This window comes from Gymnodraco acuticeps, unplaced genomic scaffold (assembly GCF_902827175.1).
Source record: "Gymnodraco acuticeps unplaced genomic scaffold, fGymAcu1.1, whole genome shotgun sequence".
Lineage (NCBI taxonomy): Eukaryota > Metazoa > Chordata > Actinopteri > Perciformes > Bathydraconidae > Gymnodraco > Gymnodraco acuticeps.
Window position 1 is genome coordinate 139843 of NW_022990914.1, and position 16568 is coordinate 156410.

The 16568-nt window shown below is 43.3% G+C and overlaps 1 protein-coding gene across 1 annotated transcript in view; it reads left to right on the top strand.

Moving 5' to 3' along the window:
* Positions 1 to 10854, top strand: part of LOC117557985 — a 51631-nt gene extending 40777 nt beyond the window's left edge. The window contains exons 2-7 of the mRNA XM_034233938.1: positions 5519 to 5601; positions 6347 to 6422; positions 7940 to 8225; positions 9030 to 9178; positions 9846 to 10125; positions 10622 to 10854. Coding sequence (XP_034089829.1) covers positions 5519 to 5601; positions 6347 to 6422; positions 7940 to 8225; positions 9030 to 9178; positions 9846 to 10125; positions 10622 to 10775 — 1028 coding nt within the window. The 3' untranslated portion in view covers positions 10776 to 10854. The remainder of the gene's footprint in view (positions 1 to 5518; positions 5602 to 6346; positions 6423 to 7939; positions 8226 to 9029; positions 9179 to 9845; positions 10126 to 10621) is intronic.
* The last annotated feature ends 5714 nt before the right edge of the window (positions 10855 to 16568 follow it).

Sequence of the window (16568 nt, forward strand, 5' to 3'; positions counted from 1 at the left end):
CATCCTCAAGTCCGCACAAACACATGTCACAAATTTGTTGATTTTTCTGTCATAAAACATTTGCTGCTGACGCATCCAGGCTTCAGGCCGAGGGCGCAGCTCAAAAAAAAATGATAAGAAAAACAATAAAACCAATAAACAGCCCGTCAACTGTTCCCCTTCTGAGAGCAGCTACGGCATCTCTCAAAAGGCGGATTACAGGCGGGTCTGTGAAGGCACCACCGCCACGCGCATGCGCAGTGCCGGCTGGGGTTGTGAAGGCACCACCGTCATGCGCATGCGCAGTGTCTGTGGGGATTGTCGAAAAGGGGCACCACTGTGTTCAGACACTAGAGGGCCCCATAACACAACAAATAGAGACTCAGAGGGGAAGAGATGTGACATCTCCACTGGCTCTAAGGAGCATGCAGTGGAAGATGCTCACATAATCTGCTTGGGTTTTCAAGACAGTAACACGGGGCTACAGACTCCAATTCGCTGTCACCCCCCCCTCGCTTCTCGGACATTCTGCATTCGCAGGCCCGAGGAGAGTCAGCCCATATTCTGGGAGAGAGAGATTTCTCTCTCTCCTAGAAAAGAGGGCTATATCTATTGTACCCCGCCGAGCAGAGTCAGGCGGCTTCTATTCCAAGTACTTCCTCGTTCCCAAACGGGGAGGGAACGGAATTCGGCCAATACTTGATTTGAGGGCTCTGAACAAATATCTAAGAAGATATAAGTTCAGAATGCTCACTCACACATCTCTGCTGCGGCTCGTGCGACAAGACGACTGGTTTACATCAGTCGACCTGAAAGATGCGTATTTTCACATCCCAGTATATTACCCACACAGGAAATATCTGAGATTCGCATTTCAGGGGATCTGTTATGAATACAGAGTACTCCCCTTCGGTCTGTCTCTCAGTCCAAGGGTGTTTGTACGATGTACGGAAGCCGCGATAGCCCCGTTAAGACAACAGGGTATTCGCCTGGCGACCTACCTGGACGACTGGCTGCTTCTCGCACAGTCGGAGCAGGAGGCTGTTACGCAGACGAATGTCCTCGTAAAGCACCTGCTCAACCTGGGTTTCATAATAAACACAGAGAAGAGCATGTTGTGCCCCGCGCAGACTATACTCTTCCTGGGTTTACACCTGAACTCGGTGCCCTTTTCAGCTCGCTTGTCAGCGGATAGAGTGAAAGCTTTCAGAGCTTGTCTCCCTCTTTTCCAGCTGCGCAAACATGTTCTCTTCAGATCATGCCTGCGATTGCTGGGGCTCATGGCGTCAGCCATCCTGGTCGTACGACTGGGACGCTTACACATGAGGGAGTTTCAGCGCTGGGTGGCCGCCCTAAAACTAAACCCTGCGCGCCATGTGATGGTTACTGTGAAATGCGTAATGGCACTGCGCCACTGGCTGCACCCGACTTTTCTAGTACGAGGTGTGCCTATGGGTGCTGTCCTTTCACGGAAAGTGGTCACCACGGACGCATGTCTGACAGGTTGGGGAGGTATTTATGAAGGTCGCCCGGTGAGGGGTCTCTGGAGCAGAGACCTCCAGCGGGCGCACATAAATTACCTGGAGCTTTTAGCGGTGTTTCTCACCCTAAAACGCTTTCTGCCTTTCCTCAGGGGACATCACGTCCTTGTGAGGACAGACAATATGACCACAATATCGTATATTAACCGCCAAGGGGGTTTGCGTTCTCTCCAGTTACACACACTGGCGCGCAAACTTATCCTATGGAGCGGTAGACGTCTCCTCTCTCTGAGAGCGACGCACGTACCGGGAGTGATGAACCTCGGGGCAGATCTACTGTCCAGAGGTATACCACTTTATGCAGACTGGACTCTACATCCAAGGATTGTGAGCCAGCTGTGGGTGCGTTACGGCAGAGCCGCGGTGGATCTGTTCGCATCGAAAGACAACGCTCAGTGTCAGCTGTTCTTTTCGATGCGCGATCTAAATGCACCGTTAGGCGTGGATGCACTCGTGCACAATTGGCCCCCGGGCCTTCTGTACGCGTTCCCACCCCTGGCTCTGATACCCCCAACTCTGGCCAGAGTGAGAGAGCAACGCCACACACTTATCCTGATAGCTCCGCACTGGCCAGCTATGTACTGGCTAGCGGAGATATATCAGCTGCTGTGCGGGCAGCCATGGCAGCTCCCACTACGCAGGGACATACTGTCCCAAGCGGGGGGGGCACACCCAGAGCGCTTGGCTCTATGGGCCTGGCCCGTGAGTGGTACAATCTGAATACAGTGTGACATGAAGCTGACCCTGGCAGCTGCCAAGCGAGCCAGTGGCACTCATGCACTATCTGTACAGTCTTCATGCACTCAGTTCGCCCCAGGGCAAACAGAGTGTGGTTGAAGCCCAACCCTGCCTTTATCTTAAGGCGGTTGGTTCAGGTACCACATTTGACATTGAGGCATCCTCCCCGCCACTGTATTCCTCCGGGGAACAGCGGCCGGATTTGCCGTGTCCAGCCCGTGCTTTACGCACGTACAGGGACAGATCAAGGGTGCTTCGTCATAATGACCAACCCCTTGTGTCCTGGGCTAACCCTTATAAGGGCAAGCCTGTAACTAAGCAACGGCTCTCCCACTGGTTTGTGGAAGCAATTGCTTTGGGGCTCATACGAGTCAGAGTTCGCAGGCACCCTCGGGTCCGCGAGCTCTTTCGACTCAGGGTCTGGCTGCATCCTGGACTCTGTCCAGGATGTCTCCCATCCAAGACATTGGTGCAGCGGCGAGCTGGTCCTCGCCGCTCACTTTTGTCTGCCTCCTAACAGGCTGGACGTTCTGCTCCCAGTGTGACTCAAGCAGTGCTGGGCACCTGGTTGAGTCAGAGCTCTACCTGTTAAGTTCTGGTTGGTTTGGTGATTTTCGAGATAAGCTCGTCTGACAATACGGGAGCTACAATTTCCCATAGTGAGACATCGAACGGAGTGTTATGAATGAGAACTATAGGTTACTTACGTAACCCCAGTTCTCAGAGTAACATGAAGTGAGATGTCTCACCAGACGGCCCTCCTTGCTATGGTGAAGCGAGAAGAGGTGCTTATTTTGAATGGCGCATGCGTCGTGGCGCAAGCTACTTATAGGGGGTGAATTCCCTGACGCTGACGTCAAGATCACCAGCCAATCAGGATTGGCGTAATGAGATTGATGCTTCTGTTTGCTCCGCGATGAGGCGCATCCCATAGTGAGACATCTCACTTCATGTTACTCTGAGAACTGGGGTTACGTAAGTAACCTATAGTTTCTATCACTCAGACCCGTTACTGTTTCCCTGCTAATGTCCACTCTTTAAATTCTACTGGGTTCTGTTGGTTTATTCACTGGTTTGAGACAAGTGCCCTTATTGGAATCACCTCCCTTTGTAGCCAGACTTCACCACAGTAGAGGCGAGTTTCTGTCTTTAGGTTTAAACAGCTTCACAGTCAGATGTATCCAGGATGGTCTCTCCGCCACTCTAACTGCAGTCGGTGTAGACAGGAGTGCTTGGTAGGGACCCTCCCACTTGGGCGAGTGCCAGCTCTTCCTCTTTATCGCTCTGGTGAACACCAACTCTCCTGGTTTCACTGTCTGTGTAGTGTCAGGTACTTCCTGTGCAGAGGGGACAATAACATTTGTGATCTCTTTTCTTCTCAAAATGTTTGCCATATATTCTGCTGTGTTTTCACTTATACTCTCGTCCTCTCTTACAAATGGTTTTAACTCAGGCAGATAATATGGTCTTCCATATAACATTTCAAAAGGTGATAGCCCTCTAGCACTAGGTAGAATGTGCATGCTTAGCATCACTGGTGCTAAGCATCTCATCCATGTTTTCCCTGTCTCGGCCATCATCTTCTTCAGTTTAGCTTTTACTGTACCATTATTTCTTTCTATCAACCCTGCTGATTGTGGATGATAAGAACAATGTCGTTTTAATTGTATTCCAAATACAGCTGTCAAATCCTGAATTACTTTATTTACAAAGTGTGTGCCATTATCACTATAGATCTTTTCCGGAATTCCAAAACGTGGGATTATGTGATTTGTCAATGCTTTAGCCACTGTCAATGCGTCCGGATTCCTAGTTGGAAAAACTTCAATCCATTTTGAGTACATGCCAATGATTGTTAGACAATATTTAATTCCCTCATATTTATTTAGTTTAATAAAGTCCATGCAAATGTGCTGAAACGGATACTGGCTCCGGTATTTTACCTCTCTTTGGTTTGAACTGTCCCTGAGGGTTATACTGTGCACACACAGAACATGCTAAACCATTTTTTGTTAGAGTTTGTAAAGCCATAGGCTGTGAATATCTTCTGTATTACTTCCAAATTTGCCTTCTGTACTTTCCCACAACCCCTCTTTATTCTGTGTACACAACTTCTTCTTCCAGTATATATTTTCTTTGTCAGGTGCATTCGCTTGCATGTCTTTTAGGATGTCATGATCAATGTGTTCCATATTTTCAGAAATATATTGGTCATTGTCCTGTCACTGTCTTTGCGCTGCTTTCTTAGCCTCTTCATCTGCCTTTCGGTTCCCTGTGGAAATTGGGTCCGTCCCTGTAGTGTGTGCTGCACACTTACAGACCGCCACTCTCTTAGGGAGTTGTACTGCATCCAAAAGTGATAGGATCAACTCTTTATGTGTAATAGGTTTGTTTGTGGATGTTACCATCCCCCTATTTTTCCATTGTTGTGCAAACACATGTATACATGAATAAGCAACCCAGTCTCATGGCATTTCGTGTTCACCAACACGATTTTTAATCTATTGATTTGTGTTCACCAACACGATTGTCCCCTTTTTTTCGTGTTGCACAGCACGATTTTAAAAGCAATGTATTTCTAATGGTAATGACGCTCATGGAAGCACGGCATTCGTTTGTGTCGGCTGCCCTTAAAGGCAATGTGAGCGTCCATTCTCATTGGATAACGGAGAATTGTACACCCGGAAGTAAGTATTCCCCTTACTGTCGATTGATTTTACAGTGATATCTGCACTACTCATTGACTAAAAAACACCAGATTATCCTTGTTAATTACACAACATTGATTGGTTTAAATTGTGCGCAATGCTTTTGTATTTTTCCCCTTCGATTAACGAAGGGCAAATAAATTACATTAGAAAATAGAGTTTTATTGACTTCACCATTGGAACCCTTTTTACAGTGTAGCCAGTTTGGCCTAGCCCTATTGTTTGAAGCAGAATTGTATTTACTGTATGTTTCTAAATGGCAGTCTATATATTTTATCAACAATAACGAAGCTAGCACCAGATGAAATAAACATTTTCCAACATCAGTAGAAGAAGTTGCTGATCCCGGATCTTATTATCACGGTCTGCTTCTCGCCATACGTGCTGCACCTCAGTACTTTTCCACTGACCCCGCCTCCACCTCACCCGACTGGACAGCCACACCCACACTGTCAGCTCACCTGGGCTCCTTGCTGCTTTTCATCTCCAATCAGCTAGTATATAAGCCTCTCCTGCACACTCACTCATTGCCAGATTATTCTTTGAACTCAGGCAAGACTCTTCTGATTCCCGGGAAACCTGCCAGCCTTCTATCACTCACCTTGAGATCCTCTTCCATCCCACAACTATACAGTGTGAGTACATATATACAAACTTCAACAAACTTGCTAACGCATGGTTTGACAAAATGCATTTTCCTTTGTTTTCACCACAACTAAAGTGAACGAGTGCAGTTGCCATATTTGTGTGTGTGTGTGTGTGTGTGTGGTCACTGAGGGCCCTCACATGCTCAAGGGCCCCTGAGCACGTGCCCAGTGTGCCCTGTGGTTAATCCGGCCTTGGCTGTAACATAAATATAGTTTAGTCAAAAGTACAACATTTCCCTTTGAGTTGTAGTGGAGTAGAAAAATAGTGGCACTAAAATACTTTAGTAACGTTCAAGAACCTTCAATTTGTAATTTAAGTACTGTACTTGAGTAAATCTACTTAGTTATTTTCCACCCCTGAAGTTTTTATATTTTACAGACAGGTTACGAAAAATCATGTATTCTCAGAGAAGGAATATCAAAGTCAAGGATTTAACCGAGATCTTCCCCATTGCTAATTATTTAAAATAATATAATTTCTTCTTCTTCCTGAAAGGTCTTCATCATAAAGTATACATTCAAATTGCAGCTTTAATTTTATTAACAGTTGTATTAAATACGTTGAACTTTTACTTTTACTTCCCATTGGTCAAAGACATAAGGGGCGGGCTCATGGTCTTAATGTTGAAATTCAATAAACTTGGATCAGATTTTCATTTCTTAAATGATGCCTTTCAGAAATAACAAAGAAACATGTTTTATGTTAAATATGTTCTTTTAATGACTATCCTAGGTCTCATCCAGAATGATGAAACTCAGTGTTTTCCTTCTCATGCTCCTCTTGGAGACGTGCTCTGCCTCCACTTATCGTGAGTATGAATCGTTTGTATATGACGTCTTCACTATAAAACATAACAGGGGAGTGAATGTAAGGCTGTCCGTGTCATGGTTTTGTATTTTTGTTTTCATTTTCCACATTTTTGTTTTGAAATGTTTTCCTCCTTGTGTCTTGTCTGATCCTACTCCCTGTGTTTGATTTCCTGTCATTAGTTTCCCTCCTGTGTCTGATTGTGCTTCATGGTGTTCACCTGCCAGCTGTGTCTTGTCCTGTGATTACCCTTCTGTGTATTTAGTCTTGTCTTCCCCTGTGCTCCATGTCCGTTCGTCGTCATTTCATGTCCCTGTCGTCACCTGCTTGTCCGTGTCTCCTGCCTGTTTCCGTCTGTACGTTTGTTCCTGTCTGTCGTGCTCCCCGGTTTTGTTTCCCCGGTTCGTGCCTTCGGCTTTTTATAATAAAGCTCGCTTTTTGTTACCTAACCTTTTTAGTCCTTTTTTAAACTGCACTTGGGTCCCATTTTCCACACACCCTGACAGTCCGTTAGCAAGAAAAGCAGGTTTATACAAAGTAAGTTTAATTGTCTAGATCAGAGGTTCCCAACCTTTTTTGTCTCGTTTACCTCTTGAGCTCGTTTCCATTCTATAAGAGCCCCTCACTCATCTGTGATGATGCGCCGACATTTTTTCTTGTTAAACCCTTTTCTAGTTGTATTTAACCAAACTGCTCCTTAGTTGATGAGTCACCCTTAATACAAATGCATTTAATCTTGACCTTTACACTTATTCTAGCAGTTTCAACATATTTTGTTAAGACTAGAGCTTTTAAAGAGACACTCGACCTTGCTTGTCTTTCTTAAACTTTGATCGTTCTGGGGGAAGGACACCAAGCTTAATTAAATTGATTTAAAATGGTTTATTGTGTCCCCGTACCCCTGGTTGGGAACCACTGGTCTACTTTATAGCTTTATCTCCAAAATCCTTTGGATTGTGGATTGTAGTTTTTCAGCAGTTATGTAATGTACAAAATATTGTAATCTCACTGCTCACATTAGATACTGTATGTTTTGCTGCTCCAATAACTAGTTATTGTTATTGTGGTAATACTGTTTAAATGTAACTGTGAACACATCGCCATGTAAGAAATCCCAGCAAAGCGACACAAACAAATACAGAAAACACATTCAATCTCCAATTCATCAGCACGTGTTCAGCGTTTGGAAATAAAACACTGCATAGACATTAAAACACTGATGAACATCTTTATCAAGTTGGCAACACGTGCATGCTGAGGCAACATGCTGCAAATTCAGAAAGCGTAACCCAGCTCACAATGGAATAGTTTTTAATGATCACCGTTCTAATATCAAGTCATCATTTACTTTGTGAGAAACGTGCAGCATTTCTCTGTTTGTAATTTGTGTTTTTTGTGTTTTCTTTAGTTGTTGTGCGTTGAATATTCAGGACCAGTTATCTGTTGGAACACTAATGTAGCTTAAACCATTTTCCAATGTGTGTATTATAATTATATATTCAACTGTCTCTTTACTAGAAAACGTGGCGTTGCGTGGGAAAGCGACCCAGTCAGACCGTTATGACTACGTGTTTGGATCTGCAAGCAGCGCTATTGATGGAAACCGTGACAATCACTTCCGTTCTGGATCGTGCACCCACACTAATAAAGAAAGCAACCCCTGGTGGAGAGTGGACCTGCTGGAGCCCTACGTCGTCACCTCGGTCATCATCTCCAACAGAGGAGACTGCTGTCCAGAAAAGCTCGACGGGGCACAGATCCACATCGGCAACTCTTTAGACAACAATGGTGCATCAAACCCAGTGTAAGACATTTCCTGCACACATTTTATTCATTTGTTTTGTGTAACTGTCTGAGCATTTTGTTTATTTTCTCCTCTCCCCTGTTAATTGCTCACCACCAGTAGACAGAGGTGTATTAAGATGCTTTACTTGAGTACAAGTACAGATACCCTAGTTTCAAAAATATTTCATTACAAGGAAAAGTCCTGCATTCAAAAGGTTTCTTAAGTAAAAGTATTATCAGCAACATTTACTTAATGATTAAATGTACATATGTGACATTTCTAGATATATTCATGCTTTTTACAAGTTTAATTTTATTTATATACTTTGACTGTTTTGTGACTTACAGAGTTAGTCCCCTAGTTTAATTGTTAGAGATACATTTAGTTAAAAGTAGCTAAAGCTGTTTAATGAATGTACTGGAATAAAATGACATTATTTCCGTATTGAAATGTAGAGGAGTAGGAGGAGAAAGTAGAATTAAATGGAAATACTCAAGTTAAGTACAAGTACCTCTGAATTGTAAATGTACTACCCACCTCTGCCAGTAGATTCTCATAGAAACTGTTCCTAAATGTTTCAACCATGTAATTTTACTTATTTGCATTGCTTATCAAAAATATAGGCAATGCTGAAATGCGTTAAACTTGCATCGTCTTTAATATCTCACAGTGGGTGCCCCCCTGATTGCAAAAAGGAGTCAGATTGTATAGAAGTATATTATGATATTACCAGTTACCTTTTATCTAACTGGTGAAGCCTTGGGGGTATAACATGTCATTCAAGTTCTTCTTTCTTTCTCACTTGTGTTCTCTTTCTTTTAGGGTTGGTACAATTTCTACAATCGAGGCATTGTACACTCTGACTTTCACTGATCGTGTGGAGGGACGTTATGTGACTGTGCGTATACCGGGTGATGGAAAGGTCCTTACCCTCTGTGAGGTGGAAGTCTACGGGTACCATGCCCCAACTGGTGAGGGTTTGGGATCTTACATAAATAATGTGTGATTTCCATCTAAACAAGGAACTGTCATATCAGCCAAGTGGCTGAAAAGTTAACTCAATGCAGAAGTGCCTTAAACCTGCATTATTTCTAAAAGTCTGATTGTGTAGAAGTCTATGAACATGTGTCCTGCAACTCACTTGATGTATTACCGCTGGAAAGAGTGTAACTATTAGTTTATGATCTCAATTGTTTGTTTCAAGTCTTCTTCAATCTAGCATGATGTTCAAGTTGTAAAATATGGTCCCATTGATAGGAACAAGAGAAAGGATGTACCAGCCTCTCATGTCACTTATGATTACTAAAACAGGTCTTATTTTATTTAAAGTTTAATTTGCCAAAACTGACATTTAGTTAAACTTAGTGCAGTTGTAGTTATATATAACTTTAACTATAGACTCAATATATTATAGACTATAATATTACTTTAATTCCTCTTTTCCAATAACAAATAGTATATGGTAGTTATTTGTTTATATATGGTGGGGTGATCCTTTTTATGTCCTTCATCCTGACGGCAAATTAAATCAAATCTTTTGAGAGTCATGGTGAAACAGAATAATAAAAAACAATCTGCATCAGGAGTCATACATGTTATTGATTTAACCTAAATCTTTGTTTTGTTTTTTTGTTGCAGGAGAGAACCTGGCCGTTCAAGGAAAAGCCGCACAGTCATCAGTGCATGGGAATGCCGATGCATATAAGGTCATTGATGGGAATCGGGACTCCAACTTGGGTCACCGTTCCTGCAGTCACACATCCTGGGAATCGAACCCCTGGTGGAGGCTGGCTCTGCCCAAAACACACAAAGTGTTTTCTGTTAAGATAACCAACCGAGATTCATACCACCAACGACTCGATGGAGCAGAGATCCGCATTGGAGATTCTCTTGTAAACAATGGTGCTGAAAATCCCAGGTAACGTAGAGCCTGTCCTGTTACAATACTAATATTAAAAAGTCACTAAATTGGTATTTTGTTGGAACACGTTTGAGGATCAATTCAGTTTTTCTCTCTCAAGTTTACCTGGTGCTACATTTTGGATTAAAAATCCTTACATTGCCAAGAAATAGGATTGAAGCGGAATACCCTTCATTTATGAATGATTCCTCCAATGTGTTCTGATCTGATCACAGAAATGGACAAATACCAAGGTCGCCAAATGAAAGGCCTGATCGAGGGTCGTCAATTGTGATTCTGTGACATGATTTGAAAACATTTATTTAAACATTACTGAAATATAAATATTGTTCATTATCAAGCCCTAATTAAAATATCTGCAACCAACATTCTAACCAAGTAAAGCGTAGAAACCTAATGACGCTTTGAGTGCATGTTGAACTTAAAATGAAAAGCCTATTACTTCAGTAAACCCTTCCTGAGGTTAACGTAGTGATTTCTGCTTCTTCTACAGGTTTGCTGTAATCACCAGCATCCCGGAAGGTGAAACTGTTGAGTTCCAGGTTCCCAACGGGATGGACGGCCGCTATGTTTACATAGGTATCACTGGAAGAAAGGAGTACCTGACCCTCTGTGAGGTGGAGGTGTTTGGCTCTGCACTGGATTAGCATTCAATGTAATGGATTTGTAAAGATGCTGTAATGTGTACACAAAGCATCCAAAATAAAATGTGCTTCTTAAATATCATTGTTTGCATGACGTCAAGATTTACTGGTGGAGATTGCAACAAAAGTCTGCCTTGACTTTTGCTTTTACACAGGACTTGTACACCTTTTGGGAATGTAAGACCAGTGAAAGCAATGATTCAGAAGGCAAGTTTTTTTAGTTTTTTAAATACAGACAAAATAGACAAATATTATAAAAGATATCTGAAAGCTTTCTTACCCAAAGTTAGATCAGAAGATCAATCCCCATCATGTCTGTAAGAGTGGTATCTTGATCAGTTGTCTGTCAGCTAGCGGTCAGCTGGCTATCCCATAGCTGGGAGAGGGATACCTAAGTGAGGGCATTAGTAAATCTCGGGAAGAAAGCAATAAAACCTATTTCATTAAATATTGACTGGTCATTAATGTGCCACGAAGAAGGAACCTACGACTGCTACCATTTACATGAAATCTACTGCTATAAAAAGGTTGAGGTGACTTTTACAAAACCTACTAACTGATAGCTTTTGATCACTAACCTTTACAGCAACCCAAATACACAGCTTTAAAAACAAGACTTCCTTTGGCAACAAAATACCATAAGAAAGAAAAGGAACCTTTTTAAGGCCAAACAGTTGTATTTTACAAAAAGTTTCGGTATTTACAAAAAAGTTCTGACAGGGCACAGTTAGAGGCAGTCTACTTGTTTTGCCATTAAAAAAAACACACAACTCTTTCTGCCATTTTATAACTGGATGAGGAATGAAAGCTTGCCTGCTGAAAGCTGAATGATATGCAGTAAAGATTGTATTTAAAAGCTTCCAAACATGGGAACATCATTTTCCAAAGACTCTTTAAACACTGCTGTCCTCTAATGAAACATTTCAACAACTTTTTTATAAAAATACTTACACACAAATACATTATAAAAATAGCGTACTACAGAAAAATCTTTCCCCAGATCAACACTGTGCAGAACAATAGAAGAAGTCAGACTGTGTCAAGATGCAAAGGGTATTGCTTCACAGTATGTGGACATCAATGATTGGGCCTGCCAGACAAAATGTACTAAAGTCAAAGAAAATAAATTCCTAACATTAAGAAATAATACTGATGTATGAACAGCATGTCTTTGAAAACACTGTTTCCGAAAGTAAAGATTCTATATGACAGAACCAAGGGAACAATAAAATGCTAGGAAACCTTTGGCGTAATGGAACATTGCTGTATGAAAACAATGCAGCAGTAAAGATGGTTGGCAACAGTCCACAGATACTGAGAAGTCAGGGCGAAATGTCCAACCGCTCAGTGAATCAGAGCAACGCAAAGAGGGGAGACCGCTGGGCTTCGAGTAAAAAGCAGTAATGGCAGTGACTGATCAAAACCTAGTGAAAGATCAACAGGTGCTGAACTAGTCCTTCTCACGGTGTTATCTGAGATCTTTGGAGACTTTGAGAACTTTGTAGATGTCGTTGGAGAAGACTGTGGTGAAGTGGGGTCGTGAGCTTCTGGACATGTGGGTGCAAAGGGGAACTTTACCAACGTTTTAGGAATCCTCAATGTCCCAGATCTCTGGCATGCTGCACCCGGGCCGGAGCGAAGAGAAAGGAAGACGAAGTTCATGAGAATTACACACTATTTGTCCTGAAATTCAAGTCAATTTAGATATTTTAAATGATTATATATAATATATATACATAACCATGTCCTAAAATGCACACATGAGTGGTCACCATCAAATACAGAACACAGGGTGCCATGATTTAACCATACAGAAACACTCTTTCCAGCACTATTATGCTTGTAGGGGGTTCCCCTCTTCTGTAGTGTGATATATAGGTTTGTGTGCCACATTAGAGGAGATAGAACTATGAACCTGAACATTTGCATAATATTTCCTCTTTAGTGGAAAATAATATAAAATCCAGAGTTTAACCCCAGATCAAATGCAATGTAAATACTGTTATATTATATTTTTACTATATATGTTTTATTATTTTTCTGCTTCATCATTCTATACCTTACGGGGGGTTCTGAATAAATCAGTGATTTTAGCACATTTTGGTGCTTCCTCCTCGCTTCTTTCTTTTCTCCCTTTCCCTCTGCGCCACCTTCTTTTTTTGCAGGATGGGGTCCATCCTTCCACAATAATTAACCTTGCCGTCGGTTTCAGTTGGTACAGTCCACACTAATTTGAAAGCATGTGACTTCAAATGTCCACTGAAGCTTCTGCTATGCCGATGAGATGATTAAATGATAGAAAATAAAATAATTCACCTCAGTGCTCCACATAGATCTCATGTGACCTTCATGCGTTGTTTTTCACTGTTTAAACTTCCACTGGTGCTCTTTGAATTGCTTCATCATCTCTTCTGCAATGGGTTAATGTTTTTTTTTCAAAATGGAGAATTTGCGCCACCTGCTGCTTAACTCGATAAACAATAATTAAATGTATTTTATTGGCTATTCACTAGAGATACCATTTGAACGTACACCCGTCAGCCAATTAGAAATAAGTATTTTCCATGGCTTACTCAACTCAACAGTTTCACCTGCCTGGATGCTGGTGATTACAGCACTCTATTTCAGCAAGGTAGTTTGGCAATGAGTTCCATTCCTTTATAGCTCTATAAGACACAGAAGATTTCAGGAGATTTGTCCTGGGTTTAGGTGCCAGTAGATGGCCTGATGTAAATAAATAAATAAATACATTTAATTTATATAGCGCTTCTCATCTGCCAAGACAAATCTCGAAGTGCTTCACAACAAGGGATATTGATACACTTTGAGAGATTAAACAAATAATTGTAATAATAATAAGAAATCAAAAAATTAAAAATAAAATAGAGTACAAAAGTAAAAGTCGGAGATAGCGATAAAAATGGCAATACTCCAGGTGTACCATGCTCAAAGTTTATTGGAAGGCCTGCCGAAAGAAGAGGGTCTTAAGGCCGGTTTTGAAGACCTCGGTGGAAGGGGCAGATCTCAGCTGATCTGGGAGGGAGTTCCAGAGGCGCGGTGCGAATGAGCAGAAGGCTCGGTCTCCCATTGTTCGGAGACGTGTGCGGGGGATGTGAAGAAGAGGAGCGTGGCTGGAGCGGAGAGAGCGGGTAGATGTCTGGGTATGGATGAGGTCACAGAGGTATTTTGGGCTTTGTCCATTCCGGGCTTTGTACGTGAGGAGCAGAACCTTAAACTGGATCCTGTAGTGGACTGGGAGCCAGTGTAGTTTTGCAAGTATGGGGGTTATGTGTGCGGACCTTTTTGTACCGGTGAGAACTCTGGCTGTGCTGTTCTGGACAAGTTGCAAGCGGTTGATGGATTTGGCTGGGAGACCGGAGAGGAGTGAATTGCAATAGTATAGTCTTGAGAAGACGAGTGCATGAACCAGTTTTTTGATGTCATCAGTTGAGAGTGAGGGCTTCAGTCGGGAAATGTTTTTCAGGTGAAAGAAGGAGGTCTTGGTGATGTGTTTGATGTGGGCTTGGAAATACAGAGTGGGGTCAAACCTTACACCGAGGTTGGTGACAACGGAGGAGAGAGGAATGAGCTGACCATCAAGGGAGGGGCTGATGTTGGCGACCTTGGCAAGCTGGTCAGTGGTGCCTATCAGGATTGCCTCTGTCTTGCTGCTGTTGAGCTGAAGGTAGTTGGTGGTCATCCAGGAGCGGATGTCTTCCAGGCAGGTGTTTAGTGTTTGGATAGTGGTGGTATTGGGTTGTGTTTTGATGTAGACCTGAGTGTCGTCGGCATAGCAGTGGAAGTTGATGTTATGTTGTCTGATGATATGACCCAGAGGTAATAGTTAGATTAAAAACAGGATCGGCCCCAGCACTGAGCCCTGTGGGACCCCGCATGTCACTGCGGTGTCGTCAGACCTGGAACCCCCCAGAGACACGTGGTACTTCCGGTTGGTGAGGTAGCTTGAGAACCACTTCAGAGCCGTGTCCGTCACCCTGGTGTAGGTCTCGAGGCGGTGGAGGAGGATGGTATGGTCCACTGTGTCGAAAGCCGCACTCAGGTCAAGAAGGACCAGGATGCTGGGTGACCCAGAGTCGGCTGCCATCAGTAGGTCGTTGGCTACTTTTATTAGGGCTGTTTCTGTACTGTGTGCAGGGCAGAAACCTGATTGGAAGGTCTCATACATGTCATTGTCAGACAGATGAGACTGGAGCTGTGCGGCCACGACCTTCTCAAGCACTTTGGCAAGGAACGGGAGGTTGGAGATAGGTCTGTAGTTGGAGAGGAGTTCTCGGTCGATATTTGTTTTTTTTAAAAGTGGGGTGACAACTGCTGTTTTGAAATGGACAGGCACCTCACCAGTCTGTAGTGACTTGTTGATGAGTGTTGTCAGGAAATTAACCAGGGTTGGCGAACAGGCTTTTAGCAGCGGGGTGGGTATGGGGTCGAGGGAGCAGCTGGTAGGCTTTGATTTGCCTATGATGGCTAGCAGTGCAGATGACGTCACCTCGTTGAAGCTGCAGAGGGTGATTCCGTTGATGAAGGGAGAGCAGGTGGGTGGGGTCCGAGCTACTGTTGAGGCTGTAATGGTTGCTCTGATATCTGCGATCTTGTTTTTAAAGAAAGCAGAGAAGTCATTGCAGAGTTCTGGAGAGGCAGCTGGGGGGCCTGTGTTGGTGGAGTTGAGAAGGCGGTTGATAGTGGAGAATAAGGTTCTAGGATTGCTTTTGCCGTTGTCTATTATTGACGAGTAGTATGCAGAGCGGGCGTTTTTTAGAGCAATAACATAGGCACTTTGGTGTTCTCTGAAGGCCAGTAGGTGGACGGCGAGAGCCTGCTTCCTCCATAGTCTCTCCAGCTGTCGACCGCAGGTTTTCATGCGGCGGAGGGCGTCCGTGAACCAGGGAGAGGACCGTTGGAAAGTTGCTTTCCTCTTTTTTTCCGGAGCCAGGATGTTGAGCGTGGTGGTCATGGTGTCGTTGTAGAGCTCAATCATGTCGTCTGGGCAAAGCGAACGGAGGTCAGTTGAAAGGTTTGCTGTTATGGTTTTGAGAAAAAGTGGAGTGTCCAAATTATTGATGTTTCGGTACTTCATGACTCTCTCAGTGGGGGGTGGCTGGTTGGAGGATGGGATTATCAGCGTTAGGGAGATAGCCTTATGGTCAGACACTCCAAGATCAGAGATGTTTAGGTCTGATGCAGGTATGTTTCCGGTGATGATGAGGTCAAGTGTGTGACCATGATTGTGGGTGGACCCATGTACATGTTGTGTCAGATTTAGTGAGTCGAGGTAGGACAGGAAGTCGGCAGCCATGGAGCATTTGGGGGAGTCCACGTGTATATTAAAATCGCCAAGTATCACAATGTTGGAGAGAGTGGGACATACTGAGGTGATGAAGTTAAAAAATTCTGGGATGAAGGTTGAGTTGGATTTTGGAGGACGGTAGACTAGTACAACTAGTAAAACTGTCAGGGATTTGGTTGGAAAACATTTAAAAGCAAGGCACTCAAAGGACTGAGTATGGGGAATAGTCAGTGGTTGGAGAATAATAGTTTTTTTGTGCAGAACAGCAATGCCACCACCGTTACCATGGGCACGGGCTTTTTCAATGTAGTTGTATCCAGGAGGGGATGCTTCATTTAGGTGGAAGAAAACTCCCTCTTTATGCCAGGTTTCAGTTAAAAATATCAAGTCTGAGCCATTGTCGTCGATAAAATCATGCATCAGAGCAGATTTCTTAGAGAGAGACTGTGTATTAAAAAGTACAATGTGTACAGGGGTTGTAGAGGCAGAGG